This window comes from Falco rusticolus, chromosome 1 (assembly GCF_015220075.1).
Source record: "Falco rusticolus isolate bFalRus1 chromosome 1, bFalRus1.pri, whole genome shotgun sequence".
NCBI classification, from domain to species: Eukaryota; Metazoa; Chordata; class Aves; order Falconiformes; family Falconidae; genus Falco; species Falco rusticolus.
Window position 1 is genome coordinate 78,667,354 of NC_051187.1, and position 27,852 is coordinate 78,695,205.

Consider the following 27,852-nt stretch of genomic DNA (forward strand, 5'->3'; position numbering starts at 1 on the left):
TGTATTCGCACACTTTTGTGTAAAGCGTTTGTAAAATCGGAAATATTTAGAAGAGCATCTTATAGTCAACATTTTCTCCAGTGTCCCACAGGAAACAAAAAACCTCAAAAAAACTCCAAAACACCTCTCAAGGAAGTCAGCCTCAAAAATTTAACAGTTCAGTTCTTCCCTTTGGCTTTTTGTGAAGCTCAGCCACTCTATTTTTGTCAACCAAAAGTAATTTATTGTCTTGGCTGACTCAGCTTTTTTGAAGAAAACAAAGCAGTGAGTATAGTCATCTTTGTTGTATCTCAAAGCAGGCATAAACATTCAAAAAGGTAACTGAGAAAAAGAGAAGTGCTTATATCCCCCTGCAGATGCCTGCACAAACAAGCTCCGGTTCTATGTCCTGCTCTGCCATACCTTATTCCCTCCATTGGGTTATTTATCTTCTTTGAGACTGCTTAAGGAACAAGATAAGGGCTTATGAGATAACAGGATTCCAAGCTATTTGTTAGGTATGAATGGTGTTCAAGTCACCAGGAACTCCTTCTGAAACCTTGGTCTTTTACAGTCTCATCTGCTTTCTCACTTGTTTCAGTTCAGGTTTGTTGTGAGTCACGGGCAGATGGTGACTATGAAGAGGAGAGGATCTACTGTCATACTAACAGGTGAGTTTACCTGTTAGCAAAGCAGTGTGCTGCTGACACAACCCAGCAAGTCTGAATAAGGCTTCCACCACAGAAACTCTCTCCAATATATATAGCTGCTGTCCAGGGATGAGATCCAGGCAGAGATGAAGATCCCCCAATAATCCTAGGTCTCACAAAACTTCTTTTTTTGTGTCTTCTCCCACACGGTCTTCTGGTAACGGCATAGCTATCTACGTTGTCTGGAACTGGTGGCCTCCTTTCCCTGCTTGCTGAGATATAAAGGGATATGGCATCAGACTATAAATCCTTGTGATTTCTAAGGGCTGGGACTTCTACAAGAGTCTTTAAAAAGAAAGGTTTGTTAAATTATCATTAAACATTCACATAAAATTTAATTTCGTTCATTTCCTCAGGAGACTTGCAAGACAGAAAGCTATGCCTATTCCCAACACTGGCTACACGTGTACTAGTGTTAAATGAATGCACCTGTGAACGCTGCCGGACACTGTTTCATTTACCAGTAGAAATATAACCTTCACTACCAGAGGAGACACAACAGAATGCATGATACAGCACATCTTCATTTTTGGGTTCTGGACTGAGCTTTGCCAGTGCAATAGCAAGGACTAGGATGTTTGTGTTAAGATCATCTATCAAATGCATTAGAACCATAAAAAGGAAATAAAAGGACCACTTTATAAACTGACTTTTCAGATTACAACTCTGTTCTAAAGGTCAGCTTCAACAATAACAACAGTTAAATATTAATTTAGGGGAAGAGCAGAATCTTTAGTTTCTGGAATTAAATACCATGTCTCGTACATCTTCAGGATCCAGTCCTCTATTTGCTCACAGAGTCCCATTCACTTCCCTGGGCCCATAATTCCCTGAGTGATGACAATATGTACCAAAGCATCAATCATTTCTGACATCTTACATGTTCTAGCAGAAAATTTGATGATATTGGGATGATTGTGACTGAAAGCAGTAGTGTGACACTGCTGTTATTTCAGGACAAAAATCTCAGATTGTATCACAACTCCAAAAATGCACAAGAAGCCTGTTGTTGTCATTTGATTTACTGCAAACAGTAAAATATTCAACATTCTTGGGAAGAGCAGAACATTCAAAATTATACAGTGAAAGCTTGTTCTTGTATCAATAAATCTTTCTAAAAATAAATCATTCATAACATGGATTTTAAGAGGGCCTTTACATACCACAAGATGGAATGTCACAATACTCCCAAGACAAACTGTTGTCCTTCATGATGTAACACCATGGTTTCTCATCATCATCTGGATTTCTAATTAATTCAGGGGAGAGGAATTACAAGCATTAACCACAATGTTGTTCCAAGCTTCCCAGAGGTTTTCTGCTTTTTCCTTTTGCCCCATACAGAGGACTGACAGGACTACCAGGTTTTGAGCCATCTGACAAAGTGCTGAAGCACCTGCTAACCCCTAAATGGGTGAGCAGCCCTTCAGTAGAATTCTTCATGCTTAAAGCTAACCAAGTCTAAGGTTCTCTAGGACCTGAAATACAGACACATGACTAAACACCTGTAAAATTTGCCTACAAGTATTGGGATGCATGTTCACATGGTTTAAATACAGCCCACACTGAAGTGCTTTAACAGATATCAGCTCAGCTATTTTCAGGACCAAATCCCATGGGATAGATTCTTTTTTAGATTTCTTTTTTTTTTCCAGTGAGGAAATTCCAACACAGGTAGTTTCACAGAAAATCTGTAACAAGAATAACTAGCAAAAATGAATTTGTGAAGCTCACGTTCATATTCCCTGGAGAGTCTGAAGAAATGAAAGACTATGTAAAAAAAAAGAATAAAAAATACTGCATTCCTCAAAAGAAGGGGGGGGTGGGGGGTGGGGAATATCAGAGACAGTTTAGCGCTTTGTTACCTTGGTGTTAAACAGATTTTGGTTTGATTCCATTAAGGTTTCTCCATAGTACAATCTAAATGTCTTAATCAATGCCTTAAAAGCAACCAGAAATTTGCCCGGTTTATTCCTCCAATAATACAAGGGAACTTTGAAGACCCAGAAAGATCTGCAGTAGGCCAGGAAAAACAGACAAGGTAATTCAGGGATCCAGATAAACAGTAATTCTAATTTCAGTTGGATTTATCAGAAGCACTCGCTGTTATTGTAAGGTCCTTAAATGGTTGGGGTTTTTTTGATCTGACTGCTCTTCAGGAAAAGGTTAAAGCACTCTCAAATTCTCAGAACTGAAGAAGCAACACAGATTGACTCATCTTCTGCCAACAGTGTTTCTAAATTAGACTATTTAAGGAAGAAGATATCTGCGGGATTATATAGTGTAGCAGAGATATCCCCAGAAATTGTAACAAGCTGACAAAAAAGTGAAAAGCTCTTTTCTCAGCTGTGCAGAACACGAACACATCAGCTCCTACACCATTTTGTTCTTTGCATTTCAAATCTGCAAGTGAATATTGTGCTTAAATGATGCAAATGGAAGGGATCCGGTTTTACCAAAGCATAGAATATGTGCCCGATAAATTGCCATACTGTGCGGGAACACCATTAATCTCATATCTAAGTGCTTGAATCAGAATTAAGCCTTGGAAAGCAAGTTGATCTGGGTTAAGGGAGGGTGTAGCAACTGCTTATTATTAGTTTGTGTTAGATACAGAAGATACTTTCAACATGCACGCATGCTTTTTAACATCAAACAAATTAGGAATAATATTCTGATTTTCCTGAAATACTGGTCTAACTTTCATGAAAAAAAATAAAACACATACACACACACACAAAAAAAACCCAAACCAAAACAAAAAAAACCCCAACAAAACCAACCACCACCAAACAAACCTAGGCATTAACCAGTAATTTATGGAGAACTATCTAACGTTTGCTGCTTCAAGCATTTGTTCATCTCCAGGATTCTCTCTAAATGGAAACATTTCCTTTAATTGTGGATATTCATTGATCTCATGGAGACCTCAGAGACAGGGGGAACATAAAGTGACTGAGGAGAAAGCACAAACCTATATGCCACAAGCTACTTTTGCTATTGCTGAACAGAAAACTTCAGCAGAAATGTAGTTTATCAATATATGGAGAGGAATCTAATGAAGTTCAGCAAAGGCCAGTGTAAGGTCCTGCCTGGAGAGGGACAACCGCGTGCACCAGCACAGGTTGGGGCTGACGTGCTGGAAGGCAGCTCTGTGGAGAAGGACCTGGGAGTCCTAGCAAACAGCAAGTTGCCCACGGCCCAGCAGTGTGCCCTCATGGCCAAGAAGACCAATGGGATCCTGGGGGGCATTAGGAGGACCGCAGCCATCAGGTGAAGGGAGGTGATCCTCCCCCTCTGCTCTGCCCTGGTGAGGCCGCACCTGCAGTGCTGTGTCCAGTGCTGGGCTCCCCAGTTCAGAAGGGACAGGGAACTACTGGAGAGGGTCCAGCAGAGGCTACAAAGATGATGAGGGGACTGGAGCATCTCCCTGATGAGGGAAGGCTGAGGGAGCTGGGGCTGTTTAGCCTGGGGGAGAGAAGACTGAGAGGGGATCTTGTCAATGTCTACAAATACCTTAAGGGCGAGTGTCAGGAGGCTGGGGCCAGGCTCTTCTCAGTGGTGCCCAGCGACAGGAAAGGGGACAATGGGTACAAACTGAAACAGAAGAAGTTTCTTCTGAATATGAGGAAGAACTTCTTTCCTTTGAGGGTGACAGAGCACTGGAACAGGCTGCCCAGAGAGGCTGTGGAGTCCCCTGCTCTGGAGACATTCAAAACCCACCCGGATGCCATCCTGTGCAAGCTGCTGTAGGAGAACCTGCTTTATCAGGGGGTTGGAATAAATGATCTCCAGAGGTGCCTTCCAACCCTGACCATTCTGTGATTCTGTGATATGTGGTTCAATCAAAACTGAAACAGTTGAATCTGATTTGGCAATAGTTTTGCTTTGGAAGAAATCCAGAAAAGAAATATGACATGTTATTTCCACATCACTGAAATCTAGTGCTTTGATTTTTGATTTTCAAATAACTTTCCATTTTTGAAAATATTTTCCTTTATGTTATGTATTTCACAATTTAAGAGTTAGAAATAAAAAGTTAACCATTTCAATTTGGCTACTGCATTTCTTTCTCCTTTTGAATTTATGAATAATTTCAAAAGTTTTGCAATATGTTCTCATTTGAAAATAATAAAACCCCAGGAAAAAAAAGGACCTGGAATTTCCAAAATTATTTTGTTTCTGAGTTTCTTCCAGCAGACCCAGCTTTAGATCTAGCCTATCTACCAGATCTGGTCTTCCGTACACTTAACAACCCTTGGGTCAGTCTGTTAAGTCAGTTTAGCTTTTCCTAGACAACTTGCTTTGAGATTCCTGACCTTTCTCCTTTCACAGTACATCTCTGTATCTACAAATACAGGGCAAATGAGAACTTCCCCCACCTGCAGTAAGAGAAGGGCCCCAAGCCAAGCTGTACTGCTTTCTCGGTGCTGTTGACATGAAGCTCTTCGTAAAGCAAGTCTGAATCCCAAGGCAAGCAGCTGTGTCCAGAAATGGTCGTCTTTGCTGTACCTCTGTACTCCGTGCCATTGCCAACATAGCACCGATGGCTAGGAACTGGCAAAGCATAAGAAACTGGTCAGGAATCACTGCTAATTACCTGTTAAATAACTACTTCACAGCTGAAGTCCCAAAATGAGAGCCAGCGGGTCCAGTTCTGTATAGTGCCTTTCACCTTTCACAGGAATTGAGCGCATCGAATGAGATTTTTTTTTAATAAAAAAAAGAGCCCAAGCAGTTAAAACTTCTGTTTAAAATTAGTAGTGAGTTAGCCTCATCTTACACATGCACAAATAACTCTTCAACAGGCAGCATGGCAGAAAATTAGACCTAAAATTTGTATTGTGTATGGAAGATTTTAGTCAGCAATCTGCAGCAAAGTCAGCAATATGGTTGGGGTTCCTCCTGTCTAATTTTAGACACAACTGAGCTCATCGCTGGAGACTCCCTTTTTAGTCAATTAAGAGAAACAGGCATTTCTAGCACCAAACTGATCCAGCCTGTTTGAGGTGACTTTTTTAAGATGAGATTAATCTTGCCATACGTTCTACACTGACTGAATCTCCATTGACAATAAAGGGAGCTTAAGTCAAGCAGCTCAGATAGAGGTATCTGTGTTGCAAAGCGGTGAAAAAAATCCTGCCCTGCCAGCAAGCGCTTAAATGACCTGGTTTTGGAAAATACTTCTTTTTATGGCCTCATACATACCCATATATATACCCACTATACCCATGTATATTATATATATGTAGCTACATATTTCAAGTACATCAATTTTGCATAAAAAAACCAAGTAGGGTGAATTTTCTTGTTCACAGCTCATTTCTTTGTCACCTGCACATGGGTTACTTCTTCTGATAGGTCTGACACATACATATTCTATGACCTGTATACTCAGCTGCCAAGATCTATCAACAGCACATACCAGCCTTATGGCTGAAAAACATATGTGGATGCATTTGTATACAAATAGCTACACTGAGCAGAAAGTCTACACCTCAAAACACAGCTCAGAGTATCCCAAAGGAAACACAAAACCATCTAATGTACGAAGAAGATTAATTGTCACTGAGTGTCAGAGGTTTTCTTATCCAGCCATGTCAGTGTGACTTATCCTTGACATCTGTAAGACTGGTAGAATCTTCTTCTAAACTTATAAACATACTTAAATATATAACATCATGATATTGCCTGACTGTTGAAAAACACACTGTGAAGATGATCTATCACACCACACAGTGCACACAGCTATTGCCAAAGATCTGTTTATTTTGACAGAATAAGGTGGCACATGAACTGGGGCATACAACCAGCGCTGAAATAGTGAATCACAGCACTGAATAGTAATGCTTCCAAGTCATCAGTGTAGCAACAGACCTCAAACCCACAATCAAGCATATGGCATAAATTTGGGAGCTGAAGGTCAAGAAGATTGGTGCAAGAATTTCAGTGTGCATTAGCATACAAATACTTCGCAAAATTTCTTTCTAGCTTGGCCTGGCAGACAATTCTGAAGTGATGAGCCAACATTTTCTCCCACCTGCACCCTGAATCAAATTGCCTTTATAACATGAATATAACATTAAATCAAACTCATATTTTAACAACCATAATCTAGGAACTCACAGAAAATAATTTGTCTGTAATTTGTACTGCTAGCAATCGTAACCATTTCTTGGCAGCCCTGCCATTTATTTTCTGGGCAAGCTGCAAGTTATGCTGCTTTGTTTGCCTGAAACAGTGTCATGAAAATACCACCATAATGCTGTATGCTAAATTCTTTCATTTATCCAGGGAAGTGCCAGGTGCTGGTTTTATTTGTACTGTATTTATTACATTCAGAAATTATTTAGTGTTGCCTATTTTATGAGGATGAAACAAGAGATTCTGTTTCAGTGCAGAACCAGGGCCATATTCTGCAATACCAATGGTTTGGACAGCTTGCAGATGGTGTTTACAGGTTGTGCTCATCCCTGCCAGGCTTACAGTCCAATGCATCTCTGTTTTGTCAGGTCTGCTGGTTATAGCTAAAGCTGCCAGAAGATTATAACTGGAAGAATTTGGCCCCTTTCTAAATTACCCCTCATGTTCTCCTTCTGTAACTAAGAAGCCTAGGTTACGTATTGGACTTGTTGAGAGGAACAGTAATACCTCTTAGGCAGGTTTTTGTTTCTTTCTGGTTTTATAAGGTGTATTTTGGGCGCAGGAGTAAAGTGACTTCATCTAGTATCTTGTGGAAAAGCATCAAGGTTAACACAGTTCTTTTATTAGTAGCTTTCCATTGGCCTGTTCTCCACTCCAGCAAGCTTTATTTGACTGGCTTGCAGTAGCACCATGGTACTCACAGCACCGTTCATTAAAGGGCGATTTCTTATGTATCTAAGGCCATTGAAAAGTATACGCAAAGCCTAATATGCTCTATCGCCTATAATTCAGGACAAACAGTTTTCAAAAAAATCTCTGCAACTATCACAGTCAGCTAGATCTTTTGCTTCTAATACTCTTTCTTGAACTATTACAACACTGAAAAAAAAATCTTTTTTTCCCTCTTTGTCAGAAATGGTGTGTAGGTGGTCTGCTTTCAACAGTTCTTAATGGATTACTTTTGACTGGGAATCGTTCCTTCTCAATTCTTTATAGCTTCTGCAACTTCTTATAACTCTGAAACATTTTCTTATGTGGAAGAAAGTAATGGAGGGCATAATATATGTAATGCTCTTGTTCATTCACTTCCCTGCGGCACTGCCAATCACTATGTTAAGAGTAGAAATGGCCTAAACTTTCAGATTATGAAAGTTTTGATGCAAATGCAGATTCAAATTACCCTGCAGACCTATGCCACTATCATCACTGTTTGTTTCTTCTCAGAAAAAAAAAAAGTCATTAAAATTTAAAACTAGAAATAATTTCCTGTTATGATTTATTTTTAAAATCCAAAAGGTTTAATTAGCTCACATAAAACATTCCAGTTGTGTTAGGATGGCATATTTTATCAGCATGTCACACCAATTCTTTGCCTTTTAATATTTCAGTAGAAAGCAGTTTCAGGTCTTAAAATTAAAAGCAACCTGAAATAGCAGTTATCCAACCAGTTCTAATTGCTAACTTCCTGAAAACACTTCACAAGACTTTTTGTCACCAGATCTTCTTTCAAGTTCTGTAGTTACATACTTGAACATTTTTATGAGTTTCTTTTGGAAGTCTTTCTGTAGAAAACAACGTATCTTTTAGATTTTCTTTTTTCCCAAACATCTCATTAGGAATTTTCATTATGTTTTTGATCTTTGACTGTATTTTCCTTCCAGATACACATAAGCTGTTTTATTCTGTTAATAAAGATATATTTTTCCCCGATGGTCCTAATCCTGGGACAGGATAGTTTTAAGTAACCCTTTCATTCAGTACTGCTTTGTTTTATCCCTGACCAACCTGTAATGCTTTTATTAAATACAATGTTAGATGAAGGTAAGCCCCCTTTTTGTTTACAATTGCCTTTACAAAAGGTCCTCTCCAGTGTCTTAATTATTAATCATCCTGATGGAAGAGTTCTTCAGAAAATGTACTTATTATTCAATATATCTTTGTACCTTCATACTTGAAAATACTTAGATCAACTGAGATTTATGCTTGTTATAAAAGTTAATGTACAAATCTACCTTCTCAGTAAGATGAGTTCTTTCACATAAAGGTTTAAATCCAGAAATATATAAATTCTGCCAGTATTTTCTTATAGCTTAGAGAAGTAGTATTGTAGAAAAGAAGTAAGGATTGGTTCTTTTTCCACTTCATTTTTCTATTGATTATCTTCAATTCTAGCATAATAGTTATGATTTACAGAGTCATAAATGCAATCAAATAGGTAGCTATATAGAGCTAAAAGGACCAATGTCAATAGGTAAGGGAAAGGAATTCCAGCAGCAACAAACAAATCTCAGTGCTGTATTACTTTGACAGGGAAAGAACCTGTTGCATGTACTACCTTACGAGATTTTCAAAAGTATCTGAGCACCTAATTAGCACCTAATTCTTAATGCAAGCTTTCATTCTTTTCAATATACCTGTAGGTCTTTATGTTTTAGGAGTATGACCCAAGGTAAGTCTCTGGATAGAAAAAGAAACAGACTGTATAGTCATGAATGACGGTCAGTGGATGAGCAGTTGCTCTGCAGAGAGCCAGTAATGAGAGGGGAGGTGGGGTGTCTCTGGAGCACCTGAAGCACCCAGCATGGGCTGGTGGCAGAAAGCAGGCAAAGGGAGAGACAAACAATGCAATGGAGATTTTTGCAGTAATGCAGGGGGTGAGCTGAAAGCCTGTAAGCTGCTGTACCATGTCTACTGTATCTTCCCTTCAACCACCTTCCTAACTGACAATTACATAGCAGAACAGATTGAATGGATTGAGAGATGTCAATCCCCTCACACTTCAAAAGAAGGTTTTCCCCCTATAAAACATAACTAACCATTACCACTGTCATGTCTCAAATAAATAAAAAAGTAGGATTAAAAAACACCTTTATGGCTTTGAATTAACCAGCACCCAATAACTAACACAGCTGCCAAGTCAGGCACTCTATCATAAGAGTAAGGACTAAGCAGCTGCTTCATATTAGCAGCTGCCAATATTAATTGTATTACTTTATACTAGGATTAAAACAAAGACTTGTAATCTAAAAAGGCACCACTGTAGGAACACAGAAGGCATCTCAGAAACCTTAGTGCCTACCAACATCTGGAAAAAGCATTTCTTTGTAAAAATAAATAAGTTGTCTGTTGATCTCAAACCTACTCCTGCTCTGGCTGGAGAATATTTTGCTTATTCCTTGGTATTTGCCTTATCACTCAATCCTTAAAGAGTTAATCCTTGCTGTATGCTATACTGCTAACAGTAGAGCTTGTTAGCTTTCTCCTGTCTAGCCCACATTTGCCAAGATGTCAAATGTAAATGACTAATCCATAACCTCCATGCAAATGATGCTCCCTTCCTTGTTTGCATTTTTCTCTATATCATCCAAAATCTTTATTTTCCTAATCCTGTAAAGAAAACCGGGAGATCAGAGTAGCTTCTCTCTTATTGCTCGCATCTATCACCTCCATAAATGACACCTTATAATTAATATTCTGCAAAGTCACAGTTATTGCTAGTCTCCTGTTCACTGTCCCCTATACTGGCACTTAGTGCAAGAGGTGGATTCTTAGTTGATAATGCCATGCTCACTCACTTCATCTTTCGGTCCCTTCGACTGTTTATCATTGCAGGCGACAGTCTACTAGACCTAGTTTTTCTCCATGTAACTCCACCATTATTTGAATTATTCTGAAATAATTCAAAATCTGACAAAAATGCAACCCACCATTACTATTGCTGCAACAGCGCCCTAGGCTTTCTCTTCATTATCCTTGCCTTATTATCTCTTGCCCTATCCTCATGCAATCTCCCAGGAGACCCATAAAAATTTACCTCTTCAAAAAACTTAACTCTCCAAGCCATATCAAACCATAACGATGCTTTTTTATCTGCTATTCCATCCATTCTTCCACAATCATGGAGGAATACTATCCTTTTTCATCCTAGTTTTATTACTAATCCCAATGCTCCATACATGTAAGGAACACGCAGCATCTCAGCTCCACTTACAACTCCTCTTCAACTCTTAGTAGCAGACTTGCTTATCCAAGCTCAGTGGGGGACTGACTGGTTGAATACTCACTTATTACTGTCAGCCAACAGAGCTTGTTATTGTACTTCACTCCATTTTTTTCTTCCCCTGGGATCCTAGAAAATAAAAAACTAAACACTAATCCAAAAGCATTCTAGTAGATTATAGATAACATTGGTAAACATAAATCAGGAAGTTAAGACTCATTATCTTCTGCTTTCTTTAGAAGTAAAAGATTTAAAACACTCCCTCCAGCCTCCAGAGCTGAATTTCCTATGCTGAAGTACCTTTTTCAGTAGAAAACTGCAAACACCCCATTTCAGTAAAACAACCACTAAAGTGGTGGGGGTTCTGTCTTTTTTACTTCTTTTATTGCCTCAAACTCCCCTGGTTTAACCCCCAAAAATGTGGCCAAGGGGTTTTTTTTTCTGTATGTAGTTATATATTCAGCTATTCTGTCATCTTCCTTTTCTAAAAATCTTCAGCCTACTTCTGACACACACCACCACATCTCCTTATATAACCATAAGCCTTCCACAGTTAGCACTCCAACTCATACTTTCTTTAAAGCTAGGGTACCCCTATAATTCCATTACCCACAGCCTAACATGAAAGAAAACCCACCTCTAGAAAACACAAAACGTATTCAAATATACCTTCCACAACTTCATACTTCATCATAACCAAAATACTAGCAAAAACATTATTGCTACTTAAACCTTAATCCAAAGAAAACTCAAGGCATATAATCCTCTGTGCAGTCATCCCAATAGTCCCAAACCCACCATCTACTGCAACCCACAACCATAGTGACACAAATCCAAACAGGCTTTCCATGTGCCACTTTCTACCTCTTCATTAATCACGAAAAGCAGCAAAATCTGCCACAACTCATCCAACCCACTGACTTACTTTATCACACAGCTACCTTATTTTTCACAAATAGTTCCACCCCAAACTGTTGCTGAGTCCTAGTACAACAAACAGGCCAGAAATAAACCCCGGCTAGCCATCAGGAACAGTGTACCACCCAATGATTAGGGTAACTCTAGACTCCTTAAAACCCAGCTGAAAGCTGATGAACCATTGAAATATGTAGTGTTATACCCCACCTCAGTTATCTAGACATGATTACCAGCTATTCCTCTGATCAACAGTAACACAACAAAGCCACCTATAGAGACTAAATGTTTCAGGAGAAGGCTTGTCAACTAATTAAGCAGAATAAAGGTACCCAGCTAACATACCCTCCAATAAATCAAGAATAAACCTAAAAATACAAATGACTCCCCAAATTTACTAACAACCCACACCCGAACACAGTACCAAAGCAATGCTAAGGAGAAGGAAGTGGTTTTGTCCAGGAAATGGGGCAAAATATATATTAGTTTCCACTTGCATATCAATTAAGGTCAACATAAGGTGAATGCCATAGTGGGTTTTCAACCACGGAAACCTAAAGGCACCAATCCCTTAAAAAAATAATTCTACATCTCCTTCCTTCACCTTCAACTGCCTTTAACATCTGCATAAACACTTATTATAATGAATTATCTGTCCTCTGTCCAAAATGCTTCCCCTCTTTCTTTAGCTATGTGTCCTTCTGTATTCACCCAACCCATCTGCCATGGCTCCTGTCTGTTCAAAGAAACATGAAATGTCAAAGTAATTTTGCAACTACAGTTATAGGTTTATAACTGTTCGTCAGAAGTTATCACCTCCAATGAAGCTAAATATTTCTGAAACACCTCCCAAAAAGTTTCCTCTCCACTCCCTATACCAACTTGGGCCAGAGATAAAGTATCATGCTCACAACCTTCTCAGGTGTCACTTCTTCCTCATATTTATCACCACCAGAGTGGCTGGGTCTGGGCCCTTTTTGTAACTCCCTGTCCAAAGAGACAACTATTGCTACTCATGGTTGGGTACCTGAGTTTGAATCTTCACCTAAAGCCTGGATTCAGAGCTCTCTCAGCAAGAACTCTCTCTCCAAAGTGAATGTGGCTACTCTCTTAATACAAAATCCTTATTTCTGAAAATAAGTGCATATTTAAGGCCAATTATTATGAATTAAACTTAATTAAAAATGGATCCTTGAGAAATTTTAAACAGCATGTTTGGGGAGGGATTTGTTGATGATGTATCTAATTTCGTTTGAAATTAAATTTCACTGAAAGCTTATGCATATCAACTGTCTCAGAATGTTTTTTTAAATGGCAGTTCTTTCTTTAGTACCGAAGGTTTCTTCTTGAAGAGCTAGAAAATAATGTATTACTACAAAGAATAGAAATCTATATTAAAAACTGTCTTTTCTATATCAATCTCCTTTCTTATAGATATCTCCTATGCTACATTTATTACCTCCCATATGTTTTTTTAAGTCAGCTCATAATTTGCTAGGAGATGCATTGTCATTATGGTAATGGCTTGGCAATATATATATATATATATATATATAATGATTGTTTGCAAAAGAATTTTAAGATCAGTGAAAAGATGATTTTTGAGTACTGACAGGGACCCTGTAGTCCAAAAAAAGAAATAACTAATGGACAGATAAATAGGTATCTGTAAAATCACAAAAGTTATGATTATTCTCTGTTACTCACTGTTCTAAGCAGGGAAATGAAATTACCAGGCAGTAGGTTTTAAGGTAACAATAGAAAATACTGTTTCTCATCACATCTATTTAAATTCTGGAACTTCTTGACATGGCATGCTGTGAAAGGGAAAAGCATAAAGGATTTTTTTTAAAGAGTTTAGACAAATTCATGGAAAGCAGGTAAAGGTCTATCAAATATGATGGTCCAGCCATCTGCTAAGAAAATCCTCAATTACAAGAAGTATTTCTCAGTAATTGCCTGCTACTTACATTACTCCTCAGTCAGCCTCTACTTCACCAGTGCTTGAGCTGCAGTAGTACTTAGACTTGTGATCTGGCCCAGGATGGCACTTCATTCATTAATATTTGTGAGTGTGATGTCAAGACAAATTAGCCAGTTTTCCATTAGAAACATATGAAGGCTGGTTATTCTTTGTAGAAGTCAAGGGCAGCAGACATCAGAGAGGCATCAAACATCGCAGCCCAATAACATTTTGGGGTACTTACTGTCTATGAGATGGATTGTTTTCTTTTCTTTAAAAAGACGATATTTTTGCATCACAATTTGGGTTTAAGGTTGCCCTGATAAATGAATAATTTAGATTAAAGTACATTTTGGGGAGACCATAACTTGCTCGGAATCAAGCATTATAACCATAAGCTATTCAGACTAAAGGGTACCTCACAATTCAGTCCTGTTAGATAGGCAAAAGTATACAAGACAGAAAAAAAGGAAAAACAGAGAAAAGCCAGCTGTGCTCACAGCATCAAATTGAAGCGTTGAAGAAAAAATTAATCTGAAATACATTTAAAAATCAGTTTTATGTGCTCTGAGAGCACAAATTCCCAGTGCTTTCACCAGAATGCCATTGCCCTGGTGTGATGATACTACCAGGTCTATAGATCCCAGCACTAATTTATTTGCATTAATTTAGAATGACTAAACCCTGGCAAAGAGGTTTTTTCTTTTTTAAACTTCTTTGCAAGGCCCTGACACACAAACAAAATGCTTCAGTTCCTGTTTTGTGTGGGGGTGTTAGGCAGCTGAACGCAGATGGATTGTAAGCATCTAAAGCCATTTGTTTAGCAAACCAAATGTTTGCTGTATTATTTTCAAGTAATCAAAGAGCACCTGCTTATTTCTTGTTCTAAGCTGGTGAGACAGAAACCAGTATTACAGCAATAACACTGTAAACTATTTATAATCCAGGCCGTGCTGGGTGGATGTTTATGCACAGCGTTACTGCTTTGGGCAGGGGAAGATCATAACAAAACAGCATTTTGAAAAGCAGTTTCATGTGAAGATGAGCAGTGCACAGTCCTCCCCGGGACACCAGGTAGCATGCACACACGTGTGCCACGCACACACATGTGCCACGCACACACATGTGCCACGCACACACAGCCCCTCACCCAGATCCATGCCCCAGCATTCACAAAGCCTGGGGCAAATCTCCCTAGGGCAACTAAAGGACAAAAAACCCAGAGCTACAATATCACTCCTTATGAAGGACTTAGAAGAGTCACAAGCCCATTCCACACAATTCATAGTGTGAAACCTCAGGACCAGTTCATATGCCACTCAGTTTGCCAATTCATTCCTGCTATTCGCTATTTCAGCTGTACTGCTGGTCTCCCAAATGGATAATTTTTTTTCAATGCCTACACCATTTGTTAATCATCAGAACAAAAAAGAATATCAGATACCAATTCCAGTGTTCATTACTATGTATTTTTACCCCACCACCCAGCTGAACCAACTAGGTGCCCACCAGAGCTACCAGGAGTTTTGTCTTCAATTTTGATGAGCCCTGGGATTTATGTACTCAGAAAGCCACAGCCAGTGAGTTGATGGGTTCACAGGCCGCTATGACTGAAGGTCTTTATAATTCATGCTTGGAACCTGCTGAATTTGAAAAGTAACCACTGATTGATATAACGTGAGAATTTAACATGCAGGTAAACTTTACAAGCAGATTTAATCCCTGCAGTGAGAAATGTTAAATCTTACGGAGGAAAATTATATCAGAAACTATCTAGCATCTAATAAGAAGCAAGACAAAATTAACACGTAGGCACCAAAAACCAGCTTTCTCTGCCCTCACCCACCAGTGCAAGTAAGGATTTTTAAGTAAGTGGTACTGGGCGAAACATGTTATTAATTTAAAGTACAAGGTAACCCAAACAAAGGGTGTGCATTTTCGCTTTGCTTCCCACAGTAATCTAGTGCTGCCAAATACAGTCAGCTGCTAGATTTTGTCAGAGTATAAATCCCTACTTTATGAGGAGACGCATGGATCTGTGGGGAAGAGTTTGCACTAGAGTACAGATCTCTGACTGATCCTACGAGATGGAGGCATGCGCTAATTTTACGGGCATGAGTAATCAGATTAAAATTTCTGTGTTTAATTTTCCATGGACTAAAGGACATGAACAAATATTTTTAGAATCAGGGTCTTGGTGGTGAAGAGTGTGTTGTGTTCTACACTGGAGGAATACATTAAACACTTGTTCCGTGTGACTCTTCAGTTATTACAAGAAATGTCTGCAAAGGCAGAATACAACAGAGGCAAAGAAACACCAGCTTCACGTCCAGGTGAAAACTCCAAATTCCCTGCCTGCTGGTAGGCTGTTAAACTTACCAATATTGCAGTACTTTCCTGCATAATTTCCTTTGCAATCACAGACTGTTTTCCCACTGAAGGTAACCATTTTACATTCTCCACCATTCATGCAAGGGTCATAAACACAACCTACAAGCAGAAACCAAAGATCAAACCAAAGGTACACACTATTCAAGAGAATCAGTCCGTTTGAACTTCCTTTAGTACACCTTCCCAGGCACAAGCATTTTGGGGAAGTTCTTACTTTTTCGCTCATCTCAGCCCTACACTTCATAGAAATTAAAGGAAACTCTGCTAATTTCTGCCGACTGAGGTCTGTCTCATTGTTTTCACTTGTATTGGATAATGTGAGCCTAGCTATTGAAAGATATTATCAATTAAGAATAGGTAAAATGGGGGCGGTGATTTTTATTACTAGTGGTGATGGCAATGGCATTAGCACTTCTTTCTGTGTAGAGGGTTCTGCCAATTCCAAGTTTGCCACTGAGCTGCATTAAAATTTATAAGAATGTATCTAGCAGGGAGCTCAGTTAAATATTTTAGAATCTGTGACTGGGAAGTACTAAGTCTTATCAAGTTTCACAGCTCTCCCATGGACTCCAATGTCCTAGAAAGCCACCAGCTCTCCAAGCTTTAGTTTCCATTTCTATAAGGTGGGAATAAAAGCACCTACCTATTTCAAAGGGGTTTTATGAAGCTTACTCAGTACTGTAAGTTACTTGGGAATCTGGGCAAGGTAAAAGTCAGCCAGACAGAGTAACAGAATAGCCATAACAGAGCAAATATAGGTGAGGCATATGGTTTGTTTCCCACCACCTCTCCTTCCAAAAGGGAAGTGCTGTGATGGCTTCATCAGAGAAGTGACAAACCAAAGCGCATGCCCTGCAGTGAGCTGGCCAACTGCTTTGGGCACCTGGCAGCCCCAAAGCAAGGAGGAGGCTTCACAACATAAGCATCACCCTGGCCAGGAACGGGTACGCTGGGCCAAAAATGGCTTTGATATTCTCACTGTCCTTTAACCCCACTCCATGCAGGCCAATAGCTGTAATACAAAAGAGTGCCTTACCTTTGTGTTCAACACTCCGGCATTCGATCTGGCCATCCACACACATGCACTGCTCCACAGCTCCTTGTTGGACTCTTGACCAGCTCATACCCACATCAAAGAACTCGTAGAGACTGTTGTCAAAACATTTCTCTGAAACACAGTTTAAAAAACAACACAAGCTTTCTGAGGTTACTTTTTTGCAAGGAATGGCACCACAACCTCCATCATTCCCTGCTCATCCCTTTTTTTCCCGTTGAGCAGACACGTGTTTGTTGACAGTGCTTCTCAAGCAAGCCAGCCTCCATAGTGTGGAGGCACTAAACCACCATAGCAGCAGCTCCAATGACCTCGAGGCAGATGTGGCTTTCTCCAAAACCCTATGAGCGTGACAGCACCACAATTACTCAAAGCCCTTCCACAAGTTCATTCAGTAAACACAAAAAACTGAATCAGTGGTATCTGTCCCACTTTACTGCATCATCCATAGATGACGGGTTATGCTAGAGAGAGTGGAGCATTCGGATTGAAAAAGGCTTCTTTGCCTGTTGTTGGGAGAGAAGCCTAGAGCCACAGGGAACATGGTTTAGTGGTGGACTTGGTAGTGTTGGTTAATGGTTGAACTCGATGATCTTAAGAGTCTTTTCCAACCTAAACAATTCTATGATTCTGTGCAAAGCCTTCATTAAACAACAGCGAGCACATTTGAAAACCCTCAGTGTAAAAGCCTAATTCCTTGCTCGACATGCAGTAAATTGGGAGTGACACCACCATAAAACTGGAAAAATAACCCAACAAAGCCTTTTGGCCTGACTCTCCTCCTTTGACAGGGACTACCCTGAAGGTGGAGTAGCTGCCCAGGTGCAAATCTGGTATCAGAGGAAAAGTTGTAACAGACCCATGTGCACGTATAGATAAGGGATAAGGCATCACTTGAAATTTTGTTGCTTTTTCATGTCTCTCTGCCTTACCTACTAGATGGTATTATTAGTAATTTTCAAATATGTAAGGAATATTTAAATCTTAAAAACAGCAAAGGGAGGGTAAGAGGCTCTTTGTGTTTCTCGTAGCTTAATACCTCACTGGCTCAGAGAACGCTTGGATTTATGATTGTATAATCAAGCTATTTTCAGCTGTCCTGTCAGTAATGGATTGTCTGTCATAACCGTTTTGAAATCCACCTACACAAACATTCACGCCGCAGTGGTCTCTCCCATCACAACAGCACTACCTTTTCATTAAGCGAACACTAATGAGCTCTACTTACTGCTGATATGTCATGTTGTGACACTCATGGGAGAAGATACTTACTCATCTGACAGTCCTTGCCTGTGAATTCCTCGGGACAGGTACAGTGGTACATCCTGTGGCTATGGCTGAGAGAGCAGGTCCCTCCGTTTTGGCAGGGGTTGTTTGCACAGTGATCTAGACAGGCCACGCAAGAAGCTGATGTTAATAGGTGCCAGAGAAACCATGCTTTGCTCTGTCAGGCATCGGCTTCTTTACGTAAACCGTTTTGGTTCAATCCGTGGTGGTTTTAATACCATCTATTTAACCTAAAACAAAGTTTACCCAACCAATTTACCTTGGTTTTGTTTCCAGCTGTATAGCAGCTCTATTTATCCAGCTTTTAAAAACCGGAGAGTAAATCACCGAGTTGAACCTTGTCCCTCAGAGGAACTTGTCCAGAGGTGGTAGGTCCAGGCACAAATGAAGTTGCCGGAGCTGCCACAGCGGTGAGGAAGACGACGGGAGCAGTGCCCGGCAGATGGCGCTGTGCCTTTACACTGGGCAGGGAAGGCTGGCGCTGCCTCCGCCCGGCGCGGTGCCCCGCACGCTTCGCATTTCAAAACCAAGCGCCGGGATGATGCGCCTCCCTTTTCAAGTCAGACGAAGGACAACCCTCGACAGAAGAATTTGCTATGGATTTTTTGGATTATGTCTAAAACTAATGGATAGCTAGAACAAAGGGAAAAGTATGAGGCAAAAGAAGGACACGTCCAAGCAAACCAGGCCACGCAAGGACCGGTCTAGCATATCTCTTTCTAGGCAGTCCTCTAAATCATGGGGAAATATGGCGGGAGGGGGAGAGGATGTCCCAGGACAACCCTCTGACTCCTGCAGGAGAAGGTTTCCTTGTCAGGCTGCAGTACAAAAGTTGTACAAGTCTTGCTGGCCAGGCAACAATCGTGACTTCAGGCAGCATCAAGGGATCTATCTCCCCTGAAGTTAACCAACATCATGCTTTACACCTGCTACAGAGCTGGCCCAGCAGCTTCAAGGCATCTGAATCTCCTGTTTTTTAAAGGTAGTCCAATTCTGCAAGGGCAACTCTAGAGTTGCTCAGTCTGGGTAGTCCTTCAGGTAGAGTGTGGTCCTAAGCATGGGATGCAACATATAGAAACACAGGCACACACATACAGGGCTGAAGTGAAGCATGAAAGGTACATCCTGAAGTTTGCTACAGCAGCGTAAATGTGAGGTTCCTCTGCATGGATCAAAATATTTACTTCAGAATACAGAGGTGTCATTAATATCAGATAGCAGGTCTGGGTGTATTCACTGGTAGTTTCACTCCAGGATAACATCAAGGGAAGGCAAGTAAAGGCAGTGACATTCCTACTGTTCCTGCTGTTTGATAGTTATGAAACTTTTAGTGGTGCAATGTTTTACTCAAAGGAAAATCCTATATTTCCTATTCCCATCACATCCAAACCATTATTTGATCTCCAAGCCATCTTCTGGTACAGCAGTGCTCCATGCATTTTTTGTACCCTTGTTAAATCTGCAAACAGCACTTCCAGTCCTCCATTTCTTTCCCAGTTGGAGTCCCTCACTACACCCCACCCACCACTCCAGCTGACCTCCCTGGGATGTTCTGTGTCCCTCCCCACCTTTCCTGGAGTCCAGGAACAATTTCTACTCATAAGCATATGGACACGTCACAGCTCCCTGCAGGGCATCCTGCCCACCATTAACTGGGGAGTGCCAAATCCCTGCCTGTTCAGCCAGTGTCCAAACCCACCCACAGTACCTCCCAGCCCTCACAGGTAAAACCCTCTGTGCTTGCTAGCAGCCACCTTGAACTGCAGCTTCACCTCTCTGAGGTTCTGCTAAACCAGCAGTAGCCTTGTCTTGCCTTTCTACCCATATCTTCCCAGAAGAACTTTCTATTTCTGTTACTCACCTTTCCCAGAACTGGGACTGCCCTTCCCCAGAGCCCTTCTTGGGACATGCCTCTTCCTCCTGCCTGTGCAGCCCACACTGCTCCACTTCTCCTTTCCATATCAGTCCAAATGTCTCTTAAAAAAACCTCCCCATCTGGCACTTTTCTCCCAAGTCTGGGCCTCCCTGAGGTTTTGACCATTTGTCTGAGATTTCCAGACATTCAGAGCAGTAGTCCTGGCAGTGGTCCTAATGGACTGCCCAAGATCTGGAAGTCCCACACATAGGGGCATTGCACATTCATGCATATATGCACATAAGTACGAGCCACACGTGCAAGACCACTTGGCCCATGTGTGTGAAGGGACTCACACTGGGCAGCTAATACGCATGGTCTCCACAGAAATCTCCCGGGCAAGAGTGGAGGATCATCTGGAAACCTGAACAAATACCCACTGAAGGCGATGATAAAGCGCCCACTGATTTTAAGGGAGTTTCAACAAGGGCTTCAGGTGCCAAAGGAGCAGGCTCTGGCTCTGCACAGTGCAGCACTAACACCTCCCTCCAGCAGCACCCTCAAACCTGAGCTTCACTTCATCCTGAGGCTAAAGGCTTTTTGGTTGAACTTTCTCTTGAATATGGCAGCTGTATTCTTCTGGATCAACGCCTCTAAGAGTCACGTAACATCGATTCGCAAGTAGCAATGGTTTCAAGTTGAGTCCCCCTGTACACAGGGTATTCCGGGCCTGGGGGCAGTTTGTGCTTCAGTCCTTGCTTTCAAGCTGCTCCTTCCAAATCCCAATTCACACTCCCCTTACCAATCTCTCATGGCCAAAGGATATTTTTTCTCCCTGAAATTTCTTTTTTTTTTCTTGTTTTTCAAATGTCAGTAAAGCGGTTGAGATTCCCCTCAAGATTTAATATTTTAGTGGATTTTTTTCCCAACAAAATCATATATTTTCCACATTTGAAGGATCAGCATTACTCAGTTTGACTTCTTTTTTCCTAGGGGAACTGTCCTCCCATTTGCTTGAAATTCCCTTCAGCTGTTTTGCCGCTTCTTCCTTTCAACCTCCTTATAAACCTTTCCTCTTTAAGCTGTGGCTGGTGAGCTGTTAAACATTTTCCATGTCCAAATACAGTGCTTGCTGCTTAAAAAAAAAACCACGTAGACTTATGTTTATAAATAGATTAACAACTAAGGAGCTTGTGTTTAATTTTACAAAATTCTTAATGCTTCCAGAAATAAAGTCTTTTCTTTGCAACAACTAGCAGTGACCCAGCTACCACATCCTTTTTTCTCTTTCCTTTCCTCTCTCACATATATAACATCTTTTTTTTTTTTTTCCTGGGGGGGGAAAAAAACCCACCAAAAAACCAAAAAACAAAGCAAAAAAACGACAGTAGCCAAGGCAAGCCCCCACTGGCATTAAGGTATATTGACAGAGATACCCTTCAGTGAGGGGCAGGCAGACAGGATGGCTTTCTTGTTGCAAACCACCCTAGCCAGCGCAGGGGTGGGTAACAGGGAAAAATGAGCCAGCAAGCTCGAAAAGGCTTGCAGGCAGCCAGCTCGCTGCGGAGATAGCTGCAGTGGAGCTGGCAGGGCAATGGGCAGCTTGAGGGACAGAGGTGGGACAAGGCACCCCCAGAAAGGCAACACTAGGTTTGGAGATCTCCTTCTTCAGCTACTGGAAAAGCCTCGAGTCAGCCAGCCACCACTGTGACGGTGTTTCACTGAGGGATTGAAGCAGTCACCAGTTACAGCTTCCAACATTTCATGCACTGCGAGGGCACTCATGAGTACGTGCAGCCCTCATAACCTGACTCTTGTAAGCGTGAACAGTCTATAAAGTCTATGTTCATGTCTGACATACTTGCATCACAAAGGCACCTATATTGCTGTTTGTTTTGGGGTTAGGTCATTTGTCTCTGATCTACTGTTAATCTGTTTTAAGGCCAGGCTGGAAAATAATTTAAAGTTGTTAAGTTTAAAATGATGATGCTGTGCACTGCTTAATTTTAGACTGTCAGCATGATTCAGCATACATTGACTTTTCAAGCACTCAGGTAGATTGCAATCAGCTTGGCAATAAGACTCCTGACACAGCGGAGAAGTCCCTGCAAGGGGATGGTGGAAAATACTCTTCGTTTGAAAGCGGGAAATGAATATCTAAGGGCATTTGGTCGTGTCCTGCAGACTAAACAAGACAGGTCACATTTGAGAGTAGTGAGATGGAGAAAAGAGGAACATGATCAGCATTTAGACACATCTAAGAAAAACCTCAGGGGCATCAATTCTGATCAGTGCAACACCTGATTTTTCAGTGCTGGTCTGTTGCTGTATAAATCGAGAATTAGCTATATGTATTCCTTTTAAAATGAGATTCCCCAGCATCCAGCTCATGAAACACGTTTATCCAGAGACAAGCAAGGACCAGTCATCTAGGTACTGCTGAGGACAGGAATGCAAGCTACCCACTGAACTGCTCGGGACATGGTGCGTTCACCCAGTGTGTCAGTTAAAGTGTCTTAAATGAGGAGACTGTGCCACAGACCTTGGCTTCCCATTTTAGACAGACCTTTGCAATGAGGTAACTGTAGCATCAAAGTGTAGTGACTGCACCACAATGCCATAGCACTGCTCAACTAAAGTAACCCTTTCATTGTGCATCAGTACTCCTGCAATCAATGTGTCTGTCCTCTTGCCTTCTCTGACACAGCCCGAAGCCCAAGGAAGTCCAGTATTGAAGGTCAGGAAGGACAGCTGGAAGTAATGGCTGTGTGTTATACAGGGTGTGAAATGTTTCTACACCTTCTAAAAAATTAACTAGTCAAACGGACAGAAAATGTAGCTGATTAAATGAAGGGAAAACTAAAAGGCACCTCCAAGTCGTGAGGGAGGAGAAGACAATCACGTCTGTGCTCAGCTCCAGCAGGAGTTCAGATTTCCGTGCTGGCGTTACCATAATTTCTCTCTGTGACTCCAAGTGAGTCAACAAAGAGTGAATTAAAGGCTGTGCGATATTCACAACCTAACGCTATGGTTACGCAGAGTCACCAAGCAATCCCGGAAACAGTTAACATGAAGGCTTGCTCCATGTACGGCAGATTAAAGTACCACTGAAGATTAAAGTACCACTGAAGGCACCGTCCCTCCTTACTGCAGGTGGCAAAGTAGGAGCCAGATATCTGGGACAACTCCGCAACGGCTCACCTTACCTGAGTGGTCTTTGGGCAACGAAGCGCAGTGTCCCCATCTCCTGTCCCGGTCATAGTTGTGTGTTGTTGAACACCTGAAAAAAATTAAAGGTGCAGTTTATTGCAGTTTTAAACAACCTGGATGTTGGCACTAAAGCTATATGGCCTTAATGCTTTGGCAACCTGGAAGTTCATTGGGTTTTTTATACTTAGCATCTGTTTCATTCAAACTCCCTTAACACCAGAGGAAAAATAAGCTTTTTTTTTTTTTGGTAAAGATGCTCTGCCTTACTTGTCTCAGATTAAGCACAGATTAAGAAGGAGATGTGAAAGCAGGATCTGAGATCCCCAACAAATCCTCCAGAACAAACCCAACCTTCTTTCTGTTTCTAAGATTAGAAAATGAAAGACAGAAACAAAAACCAAAACAAAGGCAAATAAATTATGCCTCCTTTATTCATCACAAAACCAGCAAAACAGGATCCAACCTATTTTTCATGCCTATCAGTTACTTTAATAATCTGTGGAGGCGGGAGACTGTCCACAGGGGGACCTTCCAATGGCTTTCAAGCAAATGTATTTAGCACTTAGTTCCTTTAAATCATTCCTATTTTTTAACTTGACAGATGAAATGAGGAAATAACTTACAGGGTGGTGGTGTCCAAACACACAGAAAAAACCTCTTCTTTTTGCAGGGCAGGAGGCTGAATCCTGCACGCCACTCTGCCCGTGCAAATCCTATCGAGACAAAGTCTGACAGCCGTTTATCCACACGTTTTTCCTGCTCTCACCGATCCATTATCTCCCAGGCTCACAGCTCTCCAAGGAGCATCAAGCTGCTATTCTCCATTTGCAGAAGTGGACTTGTAGGCTTCCCCAAGGCCACACAAAGAGTGTGTGACTGAACCAAGGCTAAACCTTGGAGGTCCACGTCCTGTCCCAATGCATTGTCCACTAAAACATTCTCCCTAACCAGTTCTAATGGAGCATAATAATCAGTGACATGGCATTGGAAGAAATGGGTGTTTGCTTAATGTGCCTGATAATCTATTTTTATGTGTTTTTACCATACCTTGAACAGTTTTGTTATCAAAAGTTTTTCCCCCTAAGACATCACAAGGTAGATCAAGCATGGTAGAGTGTGTCTACCATTTTAACTGCCCTACTTTGCTTCTTAATTAGATAATATGTGCTATTTAAAATGCACTAATTCTTATGGAGCATCTGAACAGGCCACATATATTAAGTCTGGTGACTCAATTACATCAGGTGCACAACAAGAAAGGTACTTGGTAGTCTAGAGCAGATTCACTTGACACGTACGTAAAGAGTCTGCTTTCTCAAAGGCATTAAGGCCTGTGTGACTGCTGGGAGTCGATGGAAATTTCTCCGTGTCCCTTTGGTGGGAAGGGCATTGTGCTTTTTTAAAGGATGGACTATTACATGTGAGGATCAAGGTGAGGAGTATGTTACAAGTGGTTCTCAGCACTGCTTGTGTCATTGTTGGTTAAAAGCATCTCTGACTGAGCACTTCACCTGTGCCAGCCATGACGGGGAAGGAGAATCCAAACTTTTCTGACCTTTCTGACTGACGTGTTTGTTGATTTAGCTGAGCAACATTATGCTGGGAAGCATGGAAGAGGCAAATGGAAAAGGCCCTGTATACACCTAAAGAATGCAAATTTTGATCATTAGGGCAAAAAAACCCCATTTGTATGCAAATTAATACTCTCTGGAATCTGTCCAGCTGCAGCCAAGTTCTAAGTAAATGGAGAACTCAATTTTTCCCCTCTTAAATGTTTTTTATTATCAGAGACCCTGACAGAGGCTTCTTCCACCAGCTTTCTACAAACCACTGGTCCTCCCACCCAATGCTCTTCACAGGCAGTCCCCTCCTTCCCTATCACCTTGCAGTGACTACAAAGAGGTTGATCCTCCCTCACGATGCCAGGCTGCCTCCTCAGTGCCAGGCTTCTTGCAAGTTCACATAAACCTTCTACATTTTCCAGCACTAATCTCTCAGTGTCAGGGAGAAATTTAGCACACCCTCAAAACTACTTCACTAGTCTCCCTCCTTTTCTTTTTAAAACCTTTTCTTATGCTGGGAGGTTTACAAAAAATGTGATGACATTTCAGTCTCATGGGATGTCACCTCCGGCAGCCAGACCAGTCAAATGGGCTTATTATTTCTTTGTGCTACTTGTAAGTGAGCCCATTCTCTAAATTCGTGAGATAACAAATGTATTTACATCAGCATGTCACATAGAATTGCTAAGAAAAAAGTGAAAATTTAAAGACACAGATACTGAATTAATTACACTAGAAAAGTCCACTACTAGGGATCGATTTAAAAAACATTTTAAACCCATGCATGATAAATGACATGGGAATGGAAGGACAAAGTGGTGTATCACAGATGAAGCCTAAACAGTAAGCAGACTAAACAGAAAGTGGGCTATTTTACCCATCAAGAGCATTGGGAGCCTTAATAAGAGGACATTCTGAACTGCAAGCAAAGCCTCGAGCCAGAGGCAGATTGGTGTAAGGAAAGAGCTCTGCCATCACACCTGGTGCTGTCATCATGCTCAAGGCCTGGAAGTTCCCTCAAACGTTTTTAGGTGTTGTCCTGACCAGGAGAGAAGTTCAGACTTTGCCCAACACCAGAGCAACCACCAGCAGCACCATAAAAATCCAGCGCCTGATGTTTCCTGGCTCAACCTACGTGTCCTCCTTTCCAGGAACGGTCTCACCTCTCCAGTTTGTAATACAGCTGGTCAAAACACCCTCCTTTGCACTGTTTCCAGCCTGTGGCCAAAGTGTCAAATCTTCCTGTTCCCACAGAAGTTGTTAAGATCATATCTGTCCTATACAGACCTAAGACCACCCTTGCAACCTGGCACAACAGGGACCCACACTAGCACTCAAGCACAGGATATGGATTCTCCAGGGTATGAGTCAACAGCTTTCAATTCACAGCAGTATCTGAGCCAAAGTCTGCTCCTGCCATTCCCCTTGAGCAGGATCTTGGGGGAACCCATCCCACCACGGGACACAGGGGCAGGGCGCTAGCAGCATCCCTGCAGCTGCGGCTTGGCTGCGATTCAGACCACCCTCCCCGTTTGCTTTCACGGTTGTTCACTGCACCCCCATTTTGTCTGTCCCCACACTGGTTTGTCTTTCTAGAGGTAACAATGAACTATAGCAACAGTTACAGCTAATTTTTTCTCTTCAATACAAGAAGCGTATTTACACGACATCTTTAGTACTTGGTAAGAGGCCACTAAAAAGATGTTTATCTGTGAAAACAGATTCTAGTTAATGGCAAATGCGATACAGGATGCTGTTAAAGGGAGTTTGTTATTTGAATACTGCAATTATTTTGCCTTCTTTCCTGTATTTTTGGTAAATATTTACAAAGATACAACTTGTTTGTTGCCTCAGAGAAAATAGGGGGAGGTTTCTGCAGTCAGGACTCTGCCTTACATTGAAACATTTAATGTTACAAATGGACAAGGTCGTGTCTGATTGCCTTCCGCTTTTAGCCCTTTAAATCAACACGGCAGCTTTCGTAAATGAGATATTCAGCTTTGTATTAAGATAGACACTGCTCTTAAATGCTTTCTGCTGGAGGACTATCTTTTTATTGAACTTAATATGATGGGCTAGCACACAATATCTGTGTCATATGTAGTAAGAGAAAACATATAGTAAAATTAAAGCCAATTGCAGCAGGTTTTGGCTTACACTGTAAAGTCCTACTTGTAGTCCTGCCTTAAAGTATGACTTGAGGACTAAGGACACAGACTCACTGAGTGCCTAACCCAGCACTCTCCTGGTCTGGTCTCCTTGCATGTGCCCCCAAAGAGGCAGCTGCATCCAGCCTCCCATCATCTCCATCCTTACTAGCAGCTAGCAGGCAGGCAGGAGCGGGAAGGACACAAGCCTTGCCCTCACCTGCTGCCCGCCAGGTCCCCTGGGATCAGTTATTCAGCATCAGCTCAGCACGGGTTAGCGCCAAATCACGCAAAAATGCACAGAGCAGGTTTCCCCACTGCTCTTCAGGGCTCTTTTCCCAGCATCTCCTGTGCCTGAAATCACACATCAGGTTGCTTTTAGCTTATGATAGAAGAATAAACACTGGCCGGAAGGTCGGCCATGGGGTGAAATGGCCTGTCAAAACCAAACAGCTCCAGCTGTCCTCCTCCTCATCTCCCTGCTTGTAAATGGCTTTTAAAAAATCAGAAGCATGAGAGCAAGTTGTCCAAGGTCAGCTCTAAAGCATGCTCTAACTTTGGATCCCATCTATTCATGGGGTTTTAATTTTTTTTTTTTTCATTTCTGTGGCCTAACTGACTAAAAGCAAATACAC

General features: G+C 41.4%; 1 protein-coding gene across 2 annotated transcripts in view; it reads right to left on the minus strand.

Annotated features, from left to right (window-relative positions):
* HGFAC (HGF activator) overlaps positions 1 to 27,852 on the minus strand; it is a 42,426-nt gene that overhangs the window by 9,657 nt on the left and 4,917 nt on the right. For both annotated transcript variants that reach the window (XM_037385853.1, XM_037385846.1), the window contains exons 4-10: positions 23,505 to 23,578; positions 18,429 to 18,542; positions 17,139 to 17,270; positions 16,091 to 16,201; positions 5,072 to 5,246; positions 1,853 to 1,938; positions 661 to 901 (exon numbers count right to left, since the gene is read on the minus strand). In XM_037385853.1, the coding sequence (XP_037241750.1) occupies positions 661 to 901; positions 1,853 to 1,938; positions 5,072 to 5,246; positions 16,091 to 16,201; positions 17,139 to 17,270; positions 18,429 to 18,542; positions 23,505 to 23,578 (933 nt within the window). The remainder of the gene's footprint in view (positions 1 to 660; positions 902 to 1,852; positions 1,939 to 5,071; positions 5,247 to 16,090; positions 16,202 to 17,138; positions 17,271 to 18,428; positions 18,543 to 23,504; positions 23,579 to 27,852) is intronic.